The following is a 17412-nucleotide window of genomic DNA, read 5'->3' as shown; positions in this document are numbered from 1 at the left end:
AGACTTTGGGGCAGGAGCAAGCCGAGGTGTAGCATACAGCGTCCTTGGGCAGGGCTCCAGCTGCTGGGGGGACATTGCAGGAAGGGCCAATGGAAAGAACATTCTGCTTCCTTCCGATGGTGCTCGCTGGAAGCTGTCCTGGATGAAGGTAAGTCTCACACGTGAATTGAGAGGGCCTTATGGAGATACCAAAATAATCTTGGGCAGGCACCTCCCATCTCGCTCAGCTCAGGCCCTGTAAATAGATGTCCTGAGATCAACAAGGGCCCTTGCAGGTGACTTCTTATCGACAGCATTCACACTGCTTCTTGACTCAGGAAACTTCAAGGGTCTGGGAGCTGGCAGCCATCACCAGCATCAAAGGTTTTGTGTTTGGGGTTTGAGGTGGCTCTTTGGGGATGCCCGGTGGCTCAATTTCAGCTGAAACTGGTAGCAACCAAAGTGGTTCCGCTGGGTATGGTTCAGATCCGTCTCCAGCGCCTGCCTGCTGCCCGGCGCAGGAGTTGCCTCTCCAGCGCCAGCCCACCGAGCTCTACACTCAGTCAAGAGGCCTGAGTCGTGGTCCCGAGTGAGGCCCCAGGAGGAGAGTGTGGCTGCCTTCCAGGGAGAAGAGCCTTTTCATGCTGGTGTTGAAATAGCACAAAAACGATGCCAATTTTTCCCTGAAGAGAGCATGCTTCTTGTTACTGCTTAACGCAAGAGATGATGAGATGTGTAAGCTTCACAGCCTGGGCTCTTTTCAGTGGGAACTTCTTAGTCCATGAGGGTCCTCTTGAACCCTAGACCCAGAGAACAGGGGCTGCAAACTGTGGCCCATGGGCCAAATTCAGCACGTGTTAGTGCAGCCCACAGGCCAAGAATGGATTTTACATTCTTAAAGAGTTGAAAGCAATCAAAAGAAGAAGAACATTTTGTGACACAAAAAAGTTAGATGAATTCAAATTTTGACGATCCATAAACCAAGTCTGATTGGAAAACAGCCATGCTGATTCATTTACGTATTGTCTGTGGTCCCTTTTATGATACAATGGCACAGTAGAGGGCAGTTGCCTGAGTGTAGAATCAGGAGCTTGGGTTTGCTAAAAGGCGATGAAAATACCGCACAGTGGATTGGCTTAAACAATAAGAATTGATGGACTCATGGTTTTAGAGTCCAGAAATCCCAAATCAAGAAGTCGACAAAGCCATGCTTTCTCCCCAAGGTCTGGTGTTCTGGGGCTGACCTGCTGCCCTCCTGGAGGCTCCCTGGTTTGCATCTCTGCCTCCGTGGCATGGCCACATCCTTGGATTTAATCCACCACATCAGGTCTGAGTGGCTGCCTCGCCAGCCAGGTGCCTCTGCAACACCTGTCTTCTCCCCTGTACAGTGAAGGCTACAGACCCGAGAGCAATGGATCCCAGATGCAGATCCACAAATGGTATGGTCTGGATGCGCCAGAACTCCCTGGGAAGCTTGTTAAAATGGAACTCACTGCCCTCCGCCCCTGAGGTTCTGACTTATCAGATCCAGGGTGGGGCCAGGACAACACAATTTGTCCCACTCCACCGGCGACCCTGATGCCCTTGATTCCTGGACGCCATGTGTCTCCATCTGGACACGCTCCTCAGTGCGCGCTTCATCTCCCTCCCCTACGGAAGGTCTGACTTTCCTTCTAGAGAACGATCTGACCACAGAAAAGCCCCCCTGGGCTGGCTGAGCTCTGTGCTGGGTCCACCTCAAGACTGCTGGGATGGGGTGGGGGTGCCAGGGCAGGGGAGAGCCTCGCCCTAGGCCAAGTGCCCCCGAGAGCACCCTTCTCAAGTGTCTTCATCCTCGGAGGGCAGAGCAGAGAGGAGCTGGGGGCTGGGACTTCACATCGTCATCATCCGTAAGCACTTCATGGGCTGGAAACTGTACCGAAGCATGCATTCGCCTTCCCACTTAACCTGGCCAGTCTGCAAGATGCATGCTTTGGTCCACCCCACTGCGCAAAGGAGAAACACACCTGCAAAGGTACTGCGGTCGGCTGACGAATGGCCCCATGAAATGCCCGCTAATTCTTGGAGCATGCGAATATGGTAATGCACACAGCAGAGGGGACTTGGCAGATGTGATTAGGCTCAGGGCCTGGATGGGGGGAGGCGACCCCAGGTGGTGCAGGCGGGCCCCACGCCATCCCACAGACCTCAAGGGGGAAGAAGGCGATGGAGGCGATGTGGCGGCTGAGGTCCGAGGAGTGCTTTGAAGATGGAGCCGCACACAGAGGGACCCCAGCTCCAGCAGCTGGAAAAGGCCATAAGCAGATTCTCCCCTAAAGCCCCTGGAGGAGAGTGGCCTGGCCAAGCCCTTGACCTTACCCCAGTGTGAATGATTTCTGATCTTCAGATCTGGAGAGAATGACAGTGTTCTGCTCTGAGCCGTTGTTGCAGAGCCAGGAAGCTTAGGCAGGCACACCTGCCCACAGGTGAGTGGTATCTGATGTTTGAACTTGGGTCTCTCTGATCCCGTGGCCTGTACCCCTAACCACTAAGCTATCCTCTCTGGAGGAAACAAGCACTCAGCTGGCTGGGGTGCAGGGCCATCGTGACCATGAACCCCACCTTCTGGACGGTGAGGGGAAATCCATCGGCTCCCCAAGATCCATGTGCGAACCACCCACTTCAGTGGGAAGGCAGGGAGGTCCCCTTTGCACCACCCACGAAGCCACAGGCTCGAATGCACTGTTCACTGGAGCTGAATCATTAGGAACGTTGCAGGTAATTATTGCAATAATTAGAAACATGGTCTGTAATTGTCTCCTGTGCTATAAAGCACAGGAGGGACCACCGCGGGCTCCTGTGGCGTGACTCTCCATGCCGCCATGTCCCTCCTTATCGGGGACAAATGAAACTTTCCCAGGAGGAGCATAATTCAGAGCGTGGACTTTATACAACACTCACCTCAGCTGGGTCTCGCCCCCACATAGCCACCACCTGGGTGCCAGAAGTGACCCCCAGAGTGGCGGTGCCCTTTCCAGAAGAAGGGGTAGCCAAAGCACCTACTGAAAAGGCTGCCAGCTCACATTCGCTCAACAGATTGGGGGATTATTTGAGCCTAGAGCTGAGGACCTGCTGCTGCTACTGGGAGAGCCTGGAGGGGACACCAGACCCCCCAGCTCTGCTGCTGCTGCTACTGGGAGAGCCTGGAGGGGACACCAGACCCCCCAGCTCTGCTGCTGCTGCTACTGGGAGAGCCTGGAGGGGACACCAGACCCCCCAGCTCTGCTGCTGCTGCTACTGGGAGAGCCTGGAGGGGACAACAGACTTCCCAACTTTGAAGTGGAATTATTCGTCAGTGCATCCATCTCTGTTTTCTTTCTACAGCGGATTATTTATTCCTTGGGTTCAAGCAAGTCCATTATTTTAAGAATGCTTCAATGATCTGAGACCCCATATGCAGACGTGGTGGGTTTGATGCACGGAGCCCACCCACCGATGTGCGTCTCCAGGACCTCTGGGGTCTCAGGCCCACACTCTCTCCAAACATGAAGTGAAAGTGCACTGCTTCCATGGGCGAGACATGGGGCATGATCTGATTTAGAGTCTGATTTCTGAGAAAAGCTGAAATCGTTTTATTTTGCATCATTTCTAAGCCACCCAAGAACATGATGGCTTTGGTATTTTGTTTATCCTTATTTTTAGCAAGCTGCAGGTGAGTAGAAATGTTCTACCTCCTTACAGCCCTGAGATAGGCTACGGAAGGCCGGCAGCCGTGCCTGCCCAGGTCTGGTCTGGGGCGTGGGTCAGTAGTAGCTGTGCTGCAGGTCACAGTGGACCCCAGCTGCTTTTCTCACACCTGGTCCTCTTCCCCGGCTGATGCTCCACCTAACTCAGGGCTCCCCAAAGCCTGGCACCTGGGAAGGGGTGAGGACTACAGCGTGTTGGGCCCCATTCAGGACATCCCGAAGCAAAAGCTCTGGGTGCAGCTTGGCCGCCTGTGCTTGCCAAGCACCCACCGTGATCCTAGCACGCGCTCACACTGGGGAGCCCCCGCGCGTAGGAGGGACCCTGTGGGCCCTGCCAGAGAGGGGACAGGGTTGCACCCAAAGCAGGATGCCCCCCCCATCACTCACATCATGCCGAAGTTTCCCGAGGACTGTTGAGAACACGGCCTGGGGGGCTTCCATTCCTGCATATCCCACCTTGCTGAAGCCAGAGCCGTAGTCACAGACGAGGGGTGTGTTCTCCATGCTGGGGCTGACAGGGAGGAGGCTGCAAGAAGAGACAACAAGGCTGTCAGCTAGCTGCCATGCCAGGCGCTGAGGTCAGGGCTACTCTAGTTCAGAACTTAGGGTGCATCCCCCAGGTGTGGCGGGGGTTTGCCCCAAGCTGGTACCAGCCACTTTCTGGGTACTATGGGCAGTGCCCTGGAATGAGGGCCCCTCGTGGACAAGGAGGTCCTTGTCCATCCGCAGAGAGAGGGGCTCCGGGCGGGGACTTGGAGGGGACCCCCAGCAGGAGCTGTGATCTGCAGCCAGGCCCCCCACTTACTTCCAGGTCAAATGCTGCTGCTTTTGTGAGGTGTGCACCTGCCTAGTCCTGGTCAAAACTCATCCCACCCTCCGCATTGCTTCCAGAGCTTCCCTCCCAATGCTTTGCAAGTTTGAAAATCATGGGAAAATATAAAGAAGAAAAAACAATCACCTATAGTCCCACCACCCACAGCTGTCCTTGTATTTTAGCATTGCAGTTTCCCACCTATTTCTATGTATAGATTTTTAAAAAACTGATTGCCCTCGAAATGAATGGATGCATTTTCTCTTTTGGCTATTGCAGTTTTCTTACTGTCATAAAATACACATAAGGTAAAATCTACTATTATAATCCTTTTTTTTCATTCTCATAAAGTTTATTCAAATCCTGTGACTTTGAAAAATTTTTATTAATAAACCTATCAACATACAATATGAACATTCTTTTTCTTCCATCACATACTTGTATATTCATCATCATGATCATTTCTTAGAACATTTGCATCAATTCAGAAAAAGAAATAAAAAGGAAACAGAAAAAAAATCATACATACCATATCCCTTACCCCTCTCATTCATTGATCACTAGTGTTTCAATCTTCTAAATTTATTTTGATATTTGTTCCCCCTATTATTTGCTTATTTTTAATCCATATGTCTTACTCATCTGTCCATAAGGTAGATAACAGGAGCATCAGACACGAGGTTTTCACAATCACACAGTCACATTGTGACTATATCATTATACAATCATCTTCGAGAGACATGGCTACTGGAACACAGCTCTACATTTTCAGGCAGTTCCCTCCAGCCTCTCCATTACATCTTGACTAACAAGGTGATATCTACTTAATGCGAAGGAATAATCTCCAGGATAACCTCTCGACTCTGTTTGGAATCTCTCAGCCATTGATACTTTATTTTGTCTCATTTCACTCTTCCCCCTTTTGATCGAGAAGGTATTCTCAATCCCTTGATGCTGAGTCTCAGCTCATTCTAGGATTTCTGTCCCACGTTGCCAGAAAGGTCCACACCCCTGGAAGACATGTTCCACGTAGACAGGGGGAGGGTGGTGAGTTTGCTTGTTGTGTTAGCTGGAGAGAGAGGCCACATCTGAGCAACAGAAGAGGCTCTCTTGGGGGTGACTGTTAGGCCTAATTTTAAGTAGGCTTGACCTATCCTTTGTGGGGTTAAGTTTCGTATAAATAAACCTATAGCTTTGGTTGTCCCCACTGCTTGTGAGAATATCAGGAATTCCCCACTTGGGGAAGTTGAATTTTCCCCCTTTTTCACCATTCCCCCAAGGGGACTTTGCAAATACTTTTTAATTCACTGATTATAACCATTTTTAAGTCAACAATTCACTGGCATTTAATACATTCGCAGTGAGTGTCACACAACTGTCGCCTCTATTTACTTCCAGAACATTTTCATCTCCAAAAGGGAACCCTGAGCTCATTCACAGGCACTTCCCAACCTCTTCCTTCCCAAACCCCGGCAACCACTAGTCTACTTTGTCCATAGATTTGCTTATTCTGGGCAATTCGTATGGATAGAATATGTGGTCTTTTGGGACCAGCTTCTTTCATGTAACATAATGTTTTCAAGGGTCACTCACACTGTAGCATATATCAGAACCTCGTTCCTTTTTCACAGCTGAATACTATTCCGTGGAGTGCATAGACTACATTGTATTTATCCATTCACTGACTGATGGATGTTTGGGTGGTTTCCCCTTTTGACCATTGTGAATAATGCTGAAATGAACACGGGTGTACAACTTTTTGTTTGAACACCTGTCTTCAATTCTCTTGGGTCTATCCCCCAGGAGCGGAATTGCAGTGTCATATGATAACTCTGTGTTTACACTACTGGGGAATCACCCTACTGTTTTCCTGGCTGCATCAGGTCCAGTCTTTTCTGTTTTTGTGAGCAATGCTGCACTGAACAATCTTACTCCTCATTCGTTGTCCTGTATCTGGATTTCTACTTAGAAGAGCTAGACATTTTAAAAGCCCCGTCAACATTTTGCCAAAGTGCTGTGCAAACCCAAATGCTGGTGGATTTGCCATGGCTGTACCAAGGTGCTTTTCACACAGCACTGTCACAGTCCCCACATGCCCCTGCCTCCCTCCAGGCACCCACTGCCGTCCCTGATGCGCAGTGAACCTTTCTCGGTGGCCTTTGGGTGCCATTTCGGAGGAGACTTCGGAGCTCCTGCAGGCATCCTGTCTGCCTTTGGTGTAAGCTCACCTGTGCAGCTGCATCTCGACAGCAGGACTGGCCGTCCTTTCGTTTCCTACCTCGCAGTGCAGGGAAGGACCTGCCTGTGCCAAGTAAAGTGCAAGATTCATGGGGCACTTTGGACTGCAGGAGGCACATACAAATTTGCTCACGGGTCTCTCGCCATTGTGGCAAGCGTTACTATTACTGCTGTTGCTGTCGTTATCAGCCTGTTCAGCAGACTGAGATGTCTCTCCTAGGCAAGGGAATTGCCCAAGCCTCTCCTGTAGCAAATGGCTGGCCTGGGCATGGGAATCCCAAAGCTGTGCCTTTTCCACCACAGCTCAGTGCACTTGGGGCCCAGAAATGAATTAATTCTCGGGCTGGTCAGGCTGTTTTGATCCTTGCTTTGGGGCAAATAAGGGACATCAGCTCCAGGGACAAAAATCTGGTTTTGCTTTTGTTTCGTTTTAGAACATTTAATGTTGCCTTCCATTTCTACTTCTTTCGCAAAAGGAAGGAAATTAGGCCATGAGTAATTGCCAGCGCTGTCCCTGAGCCAGAACATTTTCATCTGGGGTGTCTTGAGTGAAATAAAAGCCAGTTTAGCGTGGTGAGGGCTGAATTCCTGACCTTGCCTGACTGCTGAAAAGCAGGCTGGAGCAACTGGTGCTAAGACAGCTGTGTTGGAGGAAGGGGAGCTTTTCAACTTCAGTCCAAATCCCCATTGATCTGGGACTTACTTGGGAAATATTCAGTATTAATGCACAGAAATAAAAATCTAAAGGAAGCTTCAAGGAGATTGGAAGGGAGGGATCCAGCCACTTTGGAGAGGTCAGCCTTTTGCTACATCATTGATGTGCAAAAGGGAGGTAGTGACAGAAGTGCTCCCAAATTTCCAGTACCATCTGGACACTGTGCCACTGCCCGTGAGATAAAGGGATGGACAGTTCCAGAGAGTTAGCAGGCTGGGTCTACACTCTAGCCTGGCCCATGGTCTCCAATGTCAATGTTTCTGCACAAAGCCTTCGTGGTGGAATAGCAGAGCCTGTGGCTTCCTGACCTACTTAGGGCTTCAAGTTTGCCCACTGACCTCTTAGAGTCTTTCCACCACAATCCAGCTTTGTTCTCGGTGATCTGGATGAGGGCATCTCTAAAGCCTCTGGCACCGGAGACACATGTATGGCCCAGGCTGGCCCATGAGCTCATCCCCTGCCCGGGGCTCCTGGGGGACGGAGAGGAATGCCCTCCAAAGATGCCCTCATCCTACTCTCCAGAACGGGTGACCACATCGCCTTCCCCGAGCCTCTGGATTCGGACCACGTGATGAAGTGAAGGACGTTGTGAGGGGGTGGTTATGCTGGGTCACCTTGCTGGGACCCAAACGTAGTCACAGGCATCCTTGGAGGAGGATGGAGAAGGGCAGGATCGGGGGACGAGAAGGGATGATGGAACCACGGGTCACAGGCAGGAGACGATCCGGAGCTGTCTCGCTGCTGGCTTTGAAGACAGGAGGGCAGGCGGCCTCTGGGAGCTGGCAGAGGCCAGCAAGTGGCCTCTCCTGGGGTCTCTGGATGGAGTACCGCCGACACCTTGATTTCTGCTCAGTAAAATCCGTCTCGGGCCTCTCACCTCCACAACTGTAGGATATCAGTTCATGCTGCTGCTTTTTTTCCTTTGTCTGCTGTAGGGTGGGGGTCACGTTTCATTCTTTTTCCATGTGACCGTCCCATTATTGCAGCACCATTGGTTGATGTTTTTCTTTTTGGGGGGAGGTGGGAAGTGCACAGGCTGGGAATCGAACCCGGGTCTCCTGCGTGGCAGGCAGGAATTCTACCACTGCAGCACCCTTGCACCCCCTGTGTTTCATTTTTTGCAGCTACCCTTGACCCTTGTTCAAGCAGTGGGCACGGTGGGGTGAGCCGGACCCCGGCATCACGGGATCGAGAAAGCCTTTTTGACCAAAAGGGGGAAGAGAGAAATGAGACAAAATAGAGTCTCTGTGGCTGAGAGATTTCAAACAGAGTCGAGAGGTTATCTTGGAGGTTATTCTAATGCACTATATAGATATCCCTCTTTAGTCTGTGGTGTCTTGGAGTGGCTGGAGGGAAGTACCTGAAACTGCTGAGCTGTGTTCCAGTAACCTGGATTCTTGAAGATGCTTGTATAAAGATATAACTTTTACAATGTGACTGTGTGATTGTGAAAACCTTGTGTCTGATGCTCTTTTATCCAAGATATGGACAGATGAGTAAAAACTATAGATCAAAAAAATAAATAAATAATAGGAGGGATAAAGGGTGAAATAAATTGGGTAGAGGAAAATACTAGTGGTCATGAGAGGGGGGTAAGGAATATGGTATGTATAAGTTTACTTTTTCTTTTATTTCTTTTTCTGGAGTGATGCAAATGTTCTAAAAATGACCATGATGAAGAACACACAACTATGTGAGGATATTGTGAGCCATTGGTCGTACAATGTGGTTGGACTGCACATGGGTAGATATTTCTCAATTAAAAAAAAAAGAAGTGGGCTTGGGACCCAAGCTAAGTTTCCTTCCTGGAACCCTGGCCACAACTGTCAGGAAAGACAGTCTTCACTGCATTCATGAACCAGGAAAACTTTGTAAACCTGGAGTTCCACTGGAGCTGCCACACACACACACACACACACACACACACTCTCTCTCTCTCTCTCTCACACATTTATAATTAGCATCACCTGGCATAGTGTTAAGTAGGCAGTAGCTGTAATTCCTGCTGAGAGTACAGGTGACCAGGTAATCAATGATATTCAAAGTAGTTTAGGAGTTGATTGTATATAGAGAAGTAATTTTTTCTCAATGAGGAAAAGTATTTTAAACTGAGATAACAGGGAAATGATAAAGGGTTTCAGTCTCCAGTCGGGCATATTCAACCATAGTGAACCTCAGTTTTCTCAGCTATAAAACATGAAAAGGCTGCAACTCCACAGGGTGTTGGATTAAGTAAACTCCACACCAGAGACATAGCAGGGGCTCAGTTGACAAGGTAAGTATGATTATTATTATGGGCTATAGAATTATTATGAAGAGCAAATTACAATTTGGAAATACAGTATCACCTACAAGTGATTGCCTGTTAAGGTTCAAAATGGAAATCCCCACCAGCTCAGCTAGTTTCCTGGGGTTTTGTTTAACATTGCTGATTTGTTCAGCCAGGACTCGCTTCAACTTGGGCTCTGGGCAGGAGGGGACTCCCGCTGCCAGAGGGGGTTTCACACACCCTGCGAGGAATTCTTGGAGCCAGCAAGAGAGCCCGGTCGCTGGAGGAAATGGGCACTGACGCGTGGGAGGTGGGAGTCCTGAGAGCTGCAGCCGAGGTGTTGACAGGTAAAGCCGGTGGAGCAGAGAGGGCAGGAGAAGGAGCTCAGTCAAAGCGGAGTGGATCTGTCCAGCTGCTGAAGCCACCCGGTGCTCTGGGTCCGTAGCTGGGGTTCTGAATAAGACGCGAATGTCCTGGCTGAGAGCGAGGGGATGTGGGACCCGAAGTCCCCAGTCTGGAGAAGAGCGCCACGGGGACCCAGCGGACCCTCGGGACACAGAAGGAACACAGATGGCCTTTGGGTAGACTCTGACCTGCAGGCTTGTTCTGCTTCACTTGAACAAATTTGATTCGGTTGTTCAATGTTAAAAAATCCAAAGATTTCTCAATAAAAACAAAAGCAGGCACAGATGGCTGGCTTCACTGAGGGATGACACAAGGGACCTCCACCACCTCCCTGTCATGGTGACCATTGGCTGGAGCTGCCTGGGGGCCCCTGAAGCATTGGAGCTCCAGGACCCTTATTCTAGGCTTACTGGCTCAAAACCATCACAGGCGATTTACTCCTGAGACAGTGGGAAAGGACGGGGTAGCCTAATAGAGAAGGTGGCTGGTGTTGTCCCTGGTTCCTCGTTCCTCTACATCCTTGGAGCATCCTGCAACAAGAGGAGGTCTTTTTTTATTCAAGCTGGCTTCCAGACCACACCTGTGTGTCTTATGCTAATGCAATGACTTGGTTGGGATTTTGAGTCAGATTATATCAGCCCAAACTCCCGAACCTCCGGCGAGAGGAGAGGGGTGGAGATTGAGTTCAGTCTCCTGGGCACTGATTCCAGCATTTGTGTCCACATAACGGGACCTCAGTAAAGACTCTTGGGCACTGAAGAGCCAGCCAGCTTCTCTGATGGCTAATACACATCGACGTGTGGGGAGGGGTGGTGGCTGGGACCATGTACCCCAGAAAAAGCATGAGCTTAAACTTAATCCATACCTGTGGGTATGAGCAGGACTGTTGGATAGGTCACTTCAGTTAAGGTGTGGTCCAACTGAATCAGGAGAGATCTTAAATCTTATTACAGGGGTCCTTCATAAACCAGATAGAATTCAGACACACAGAGAAAAAACCACCAGAAGAAGCCAAAACTCAGAGGAAGGCGGAGAAGCCAGACGATGCCACCATGGGCACCGCCATGGTGACAGAGAAGCCAAGGACCAGGGATTCCTGGCAGCCAGCCCCAGAGCGCCAGTGTCTGGAGAGAAAGCATCGCCTTGGTGACACCTCAATTTTGGACTCCTAACCTCAAAACCATGAACCAATAAATTCCTGCTACTTATACCAACCCATCATCTGGTATTGGTTTCAGCAGCTAGGAAACTACAACAGAGGATGACGTGTCCTGAGGACAGAAAAGCTTGTGTTTGAGACTCCCCAAGATCTCACCCTATGGGTTTCTTCTTCTCTGTATTCTTTTCACAACAAGAAAACAAATTTCTTTTCTTTTTTTTTTTGCATGGGCAGGCTCCAGAAATTGAACCTGGGTCTCCAGCACAGCAGGCGAGATTTCTGCCACCGAGCCACCAACAAGAGGTTACCTTTCCTCAAGAAAGGCCAGTGAATGAGGAACCCCTCTGTCACCTGGGAAGGCACGTGGCTGGCATCTGCTGGTCCCTTGCTTCTGGGCTCCATTGCTTTCAGTCTCTGTTCCTGTGGGGGCTCCTCACTTTGCTTCTCCAGGGCTGGCTTTCATCTCTTGGTTTCCCTTAGCTCTCTCCAGGTTCTGGCTTGCTTAACATCTCATGACAACATCTGCTGGGCTCCAAGCACCTCCAGACATCCAGGTCTCTGTTCTCTGAAGCAACTGTTCTCCAAGCATCTACATCTGCTCCCTCTGTCAGCAACGGGAATTTGCAAACTAACACAGAGGCCATCACATCACAGAAGTGTCTGATAGTATTATTGTTTTGCTTCCTCAAAATCCATCACAAAGGGGAGGGAAAACATCAGAATGGTCAGTGTCCAGTCTCTGGACATCGCCTTTTCTGTTTCTCTGGTGCCTGCCCCACCTTCCATGGTTGCAAGAAGGCAGGCTCTTCCACCTGTGACCTTGGCATTTCTGCTTGAGTTGCGTGGATACAGATGTGAGCTTCAGAAGGAAGGGTCCACGTTCTGCAAACTGTAAAGTGCCATACATACCTAAGGGGCGGACATTATGACATCAAGGATTTCTCCCTCTGCTGTTCTGAGTGGGATGGTGAATGTGCATTATGATGAGATAGCATGTGTATGTGTGTGGGGAGTGTTGGCGGGTTAGAATTGGAGGATAAGTGTTTTAGTTTGTTAAAGCTGCTGGAATGCAATAAACCAGAAATGGAATGGCTTTTAAAAAGAGAATTTATTAAATTGCAAGTTTACAATTCTAAGGCTGTAAAAACGTCCAAACTAAGGCATCCAGAAAAAGATACCTTCACTTAAGAAAGGCTGATTGACATTTGGAGCTTCTCAGTCAGCTCAGAAGGCACATGGCAAGGTTTGCCAGCTTTCTTTCCCAGTTTCTCATTTCAAATGGCTTCCCAGGTTTTCTTCCTGCATCTCCAAATGTCTCTTATCAGCTCTCAAGCTTTTTCCAAAATGGTTTCCTCTTAAAGAACTCCAGTAAGCAACCCAACCTTGAATGGAACATCTCCATGGAAACCACCTAATCTAAAGGTCCCATTCACAATTGGGTGAGTCACATCTCCACGGAAACAACTTAATCAAAAAGATCCCACCCAACAATATTGAATCAGGATTACAGAACATGGCTTTTCTGGGGTATACAATAGTTTCAAATCAGCACAATAAATCATGAGGCTGAAATACTTGCAAAGAATTGTGGGAGCCCAGGATGATAGATGAATAGAAGGATGGATGGATGGATGGATGCATAGATGGGCAGGTTGGTGGATGGATGGATAGATGGATGGATGGATATAGATAGGTATGCTTATAATAATTTTTATCCTTGCATATCTTTCTCCTCTCTAAATTCAGACAAAAATATCTTTGCCTAGCCCATTTGTTAGGCAGGAATCCATTTCAAAAGTGGTCTTTACTGAAATAGAAATGATGTACCTGTCTGTCGCCTATGCAACATTTCCACAATTTTGGCACATTTTTACAATGAAAGAGAATTCAACCCCACAAACCAAAGCTGAATACAAACTTATCATTATATGACTCTGAAATGTTTTGGATCTCCTCAAATACAGACAGAGACCCTTCCCCACCCATGTATATTGCCCCAAATCAGAGCATGATCATTCTGATACCATCATGATGAGATTTATTTTCCTCAAAGGAAAGAAACAGGGTTAACAGAATGCGGCTATTGTTTGTTTTTCTTAAGCAAATTATACAAGATCCCTGAAGCAATTTCCCAGAAGAGAAACCATGTATTGCTGCAAGGGAAAAGAACATGTAATGTTTACATGCTTCCTGCTAAAAGTTCTTTCTTCATTGAGAAATTATGCTGGTTTTCTTTCAACATTTTTAACAGAAAACAGGGAGAAACCTGTCCCAAATGATTTGAAAGAATTTTGTCTCCAAAGCCTTTACTGCAAACTCTAAACAAAGCACTATTTCTGCTTCAAGGAGCTCCTGACTCCTCTGAGAGAGACATTTGTATAAAGAAAATCACTATTTCAACCAGAAAAGAGGTATCATTTTGAGTTGGTCTTGAACACAGGTGGACAAATTCCAGGCAGGGTCAGATAGAGCAAAAGCCCAGAGTTCAAGGTGGGTGGGTGTGCTGGTTTGAAAGTATTCTGTACCCTAGAAAAGCCATATTTTAATCCTGATTCCATCTTGTGGAGGCAGCCATCTCTTTTAATCCCTATTCAGTACTGTAGGTTGGAAACTTTCAATTAGCTCATCTCCATGGAGATGTGACACACCTGTGTGGGTGTGTCCTTTTGATTAGATGGGGATGGGACTCCACCCATTCCAGGTGGGTCTTGACTAGTTTACTGGAGTCCTTTAAAAGAGGAAACATTTTGGAGACAGAAGCCTCGGAGCCAACAGGAACTTCAGAGCAGAGCTGATGCAGATGCAGACATGTGGAGACCAGAGATGTGTGGAGACGCTTCGAGCCCAGCAGGCAGCACCATGAGACGTTAAGCAAGCCAGAACCTGGAGAGAGCCAAGGGAATCCAAGAGATGAAACCCAGCCCTGGAGAAGTAAAGTGAGGAGCCCCCACAGGAACTGAGGCTGAAAGCAACAGAACCCAGGAGCCAGGGAACAGCAGATGCCAGCCACGTGCCTTCCCAGCTGACAGAGGGGTTTCTCATCCATTGGCCTTTCTTGAGTGAAGGTAACCTCTTGTGGGTGCCTTCATTTGGACACTTTCACTTCCTTAGAACTGTAAAATGGTAACTTTTTGAATTCCCCTTTCTAAAAGCTGTTCCATTTCTGGTATATCGCATTCTGGCAGCTTTCAAACACCATGGAGGTAGTCCTTGGAGAAGAATGTGGAAGGCTCATTTCAGGTGGCCCCGACTATCTTCAGTTCTCTGCACCCCGAGTGCTGTTCCATCTGTGGGGGTTCATAGAGACATGAACGTGGAGGAGACTTTCTCATGCCAAACGCAGCTCTAACCCAACTTGTCTAAGCCTCCTGGTGACCCTGTGAGATTGGGAATCATCATTCTCACATCTCTGATGAGGAAATAGGCATCGGGAGATGAAGTCTTGGGCTGGTCAGAGCTGGAGCTATGATTCAACCCCAACCAGCCTGTTTTTCTGTCCTACTTCTCCCTCTGGGTGGTAAACTGCAAACAGCCATAAATTCGTTGCAGCTTCTCCCATCACAAGATGCAATCCATCATCACTTTTTCATCTGGGCTGGCCCCATGACTTCCTCTGACCAGTACAATGTGTGGTGGAAGTGACACTGAGCAAGCTCTGAGGGGGTCGGCAGAGGGATTGCAGCTTCTGCTCTTGCTACATGCAAGCGCCTGAGAGCATGGGAACCCTCGTGGGAGAGAGCTGAGGGGCCCCAGCCCATAGCCAGCCACCTGCCAGACATGTGGGTGAGGCCAATTCCATCACCCAGACACCAGAGGACTGCCAGGTGACCCCACGTGCATGAGAGTGCCCAGCAGAGACCAGTCAACCAGTGGATCGGTGGGAAATAAGATAATTGTTTTAAATCTCAGCTCCTGGGATGTTTTGTTAGGTAGCAAAGACTGATGGGTACACTTGGGCCACACTGCCTCTGTGTTCTAAATGAACGGTCCTTACTCATGATCCACGGTCAACTGATTCAAAATCATCTGCTCGTCAGTACAGTGAAGATGGAGAAAACAGAGAAGCTAAGGGTGTTACTGAAAGTCACACAGTAAGGTATAGACTAGGGTTGGCAAACTATAGCCTATGGACCAACTCCGGCCCTCCGCCTGTCCACATAGCTATGCAAGCTTGTTTACATATTATCGCTGGCTGCTTTTAAACTACAACGGCAGAGTTGAGTAGTGCAGACTGTGTATATTTACTCCCTGACCCTTTACAGAAAAGGCTTGTTCACTCCTAGCCTGGCCTCAGTGCCCTTTCCACTGAGATCGAAGGTCTCATCTGTGTCCCCAGGCCAGCAGAATTGGCTTTGCTTGCTAGTAACTTCAACCCCGAGTCCTCACTCCAGATCTACTCAATCAGAAATGCAGCAATCCGACTATAAAAAGCCCCCAGAATGGATGGTACAAGGGTGATTCAGTAACAGAATTCTCGTCTGCCATGCAGGAGACCAGGGTTTGATTCCTGGTCCATGCAACTCCCCCCCCACCCCCCGGACAAAAACAACTCTTTCCAGAAATCCCAGATGAGCTGGGACTCAGCATCAAGGGATTAAGAAAACCTTCTTGACCAAAAGGGGGAAGAGAGAAATGAGACAAAATAAAGTCTAAGTGGCTGAGAGATTTCAAACAGAGTCAAGAGGTTATCCTGGAGGTTATTCTTACATATTATATAGACATCCCTTTTTAGTTTATGGTGCATTGGAGAGGCTGGAGGGAAGTACCTGAAACTGTAGAGCTGTGTTCCAGTAGCCTTGTTTCTTGAAGACAATTGTATAAAGATATAGTTTTTACAACGTGACTGTGATTGTGAAAACCTTGCGTCTGATGCTTCCTTTATCCAGGGTATGGAAAGATGAGTAAAAAATATGTATAAAAAAATAAACAAATACTAGGGGGAACAAAGGTTAAAATGAATTTTCTTTTTTCTTTTTATTTCTTTTTCTGGAATGATGCAAATGTTCTAAAAAGTGATCATGGGGATAAATACACAACTCTTTGATGATATCATGAGCCATTGATTGTAGACCATGTATGGAATGTTTGTGTTTGTATGTTGTTTTATCAATAAAAATATTTTTAAAAAATTAAAAAAAAAACAAAAACCCCAGAATGACTCTCACACCTGCTGCTTTATGATAAGACAACAGCAGACAACCCTCTTCGATGACAAAAACCTGGTGTGGTTGCCAAGTCCCCAGTTTAAAAAGCATTTTGTCTTATTCTCGCTGTCAGCCTTTTGGGGGGTGAGAAGTGCCCGAAGCCTTAGTTTACTAATTAAATCCACCGTCAGCAAGATCAGGGACTGGCGAGGAGTCGCTCCATAAGCCGTCTCGCAGGCCCTCCAAGGAGCCTTGGTCCGAGCGGCGTACAAAGCAGTGTCACACCAATGCTTGGAGTGTTCCTATGATCCGATTCGGTTATAACAAAACTAAGCCTTACACCTTGCACCAAAGTCCAGCTAAAATAACAAGGGCATCCCAGTTTGCCTGGGGCTTCCCTAGCTTTGGCGTGGGAAGTCCTGCATCCTGGAAGCCCCTTAGTCCTGGCAAACTGGGCACTGGCATCCTGACTCTGGGATTCGAAGGGCCAGGCATCCTTGAGAGAATCCCACGTGCACGGGTCGTCCGGCCCCCATCCCATCCACGGCATCTCCAACGCCAAGCGAGGGTGTTGGGCACCGGTCAGGGGTCCCCAAAGCTAAGAGCACTCACCTGGCGACTCTTCAAAGGGTGAGTGAAATGAGCAAGGCACAGAAGAGGTGCACCGGGTGATGACTGCAATTTCATGAAGTTCAAAAACAGGCAAAACTCATCACGCAGGGTAATATAATAAATGCTGCAGGACGGAAAGTCCTGGGACTGCGGGGGCTCTGATGGCAGGGGCATCTGAGCCTGCCAGTTGGGGGGCAGAAGCAAAGTGAGGAACCCCCACAGGGGAACAGAGGCTGAAAGCAATGGAGCCCAGGAGCAAGGGACCAGCAGATGCCAGTCACATGCCTTCTCAGCTGACAGAGGCTCTCCTGACCCATTGGCCTTCCTTGAGTGAAGGTCACCTCTTGTGGGTGCC

At 48.6% G+C, this 17412-nt stretch overlaps 1 protein-coding gene across 2 annotated transcripts in view; it reads right to left on the bottom strand.

Moving 5' to 3' along the window:
• The window catches only part of LOC143646481 (actin, alpha skeletal muscle 2-like), a 49429-nt gene that overhangs the window by 26648 nt on the left and 5369 nt on the right, over positions 1–17412 (bottom strand). For both annotated transcript variants that reach the window (XM_077115402.1, XM_077115401.1), the window contains exon 3: positions 4092–4230. In XM_077115402.1, the coding sequence (XP_076971517.1) occupies positions 4092–4208 (117 nt within the window). In that variant the 5' untranslated portion in view covers positions 4209–4230. The remainder of the gene's footprint in view (positions 1–4091; positions 4231–17412) is intronic.

Source organism: Tamandua tetradactyla, chromosome 9 (genome assembly GCF_023851605.1).
Source record: "Tamandua tetradactyla isolate mTamTet1 chromosome 9, mTamTet1.pri, whole genome shotgun sequence".
NCBI classification, from domain to species: Eukaryota; Metazoa; Chordata; class Mammalia; order Pilosa; family Myrmecophagidae; genus Tamandua; species Tamandua tetradactyla.
Note: the sequence above shows the minus strand (reverse complement) of the source record. Positions and strands in the feature narration are given on the sequence as shown.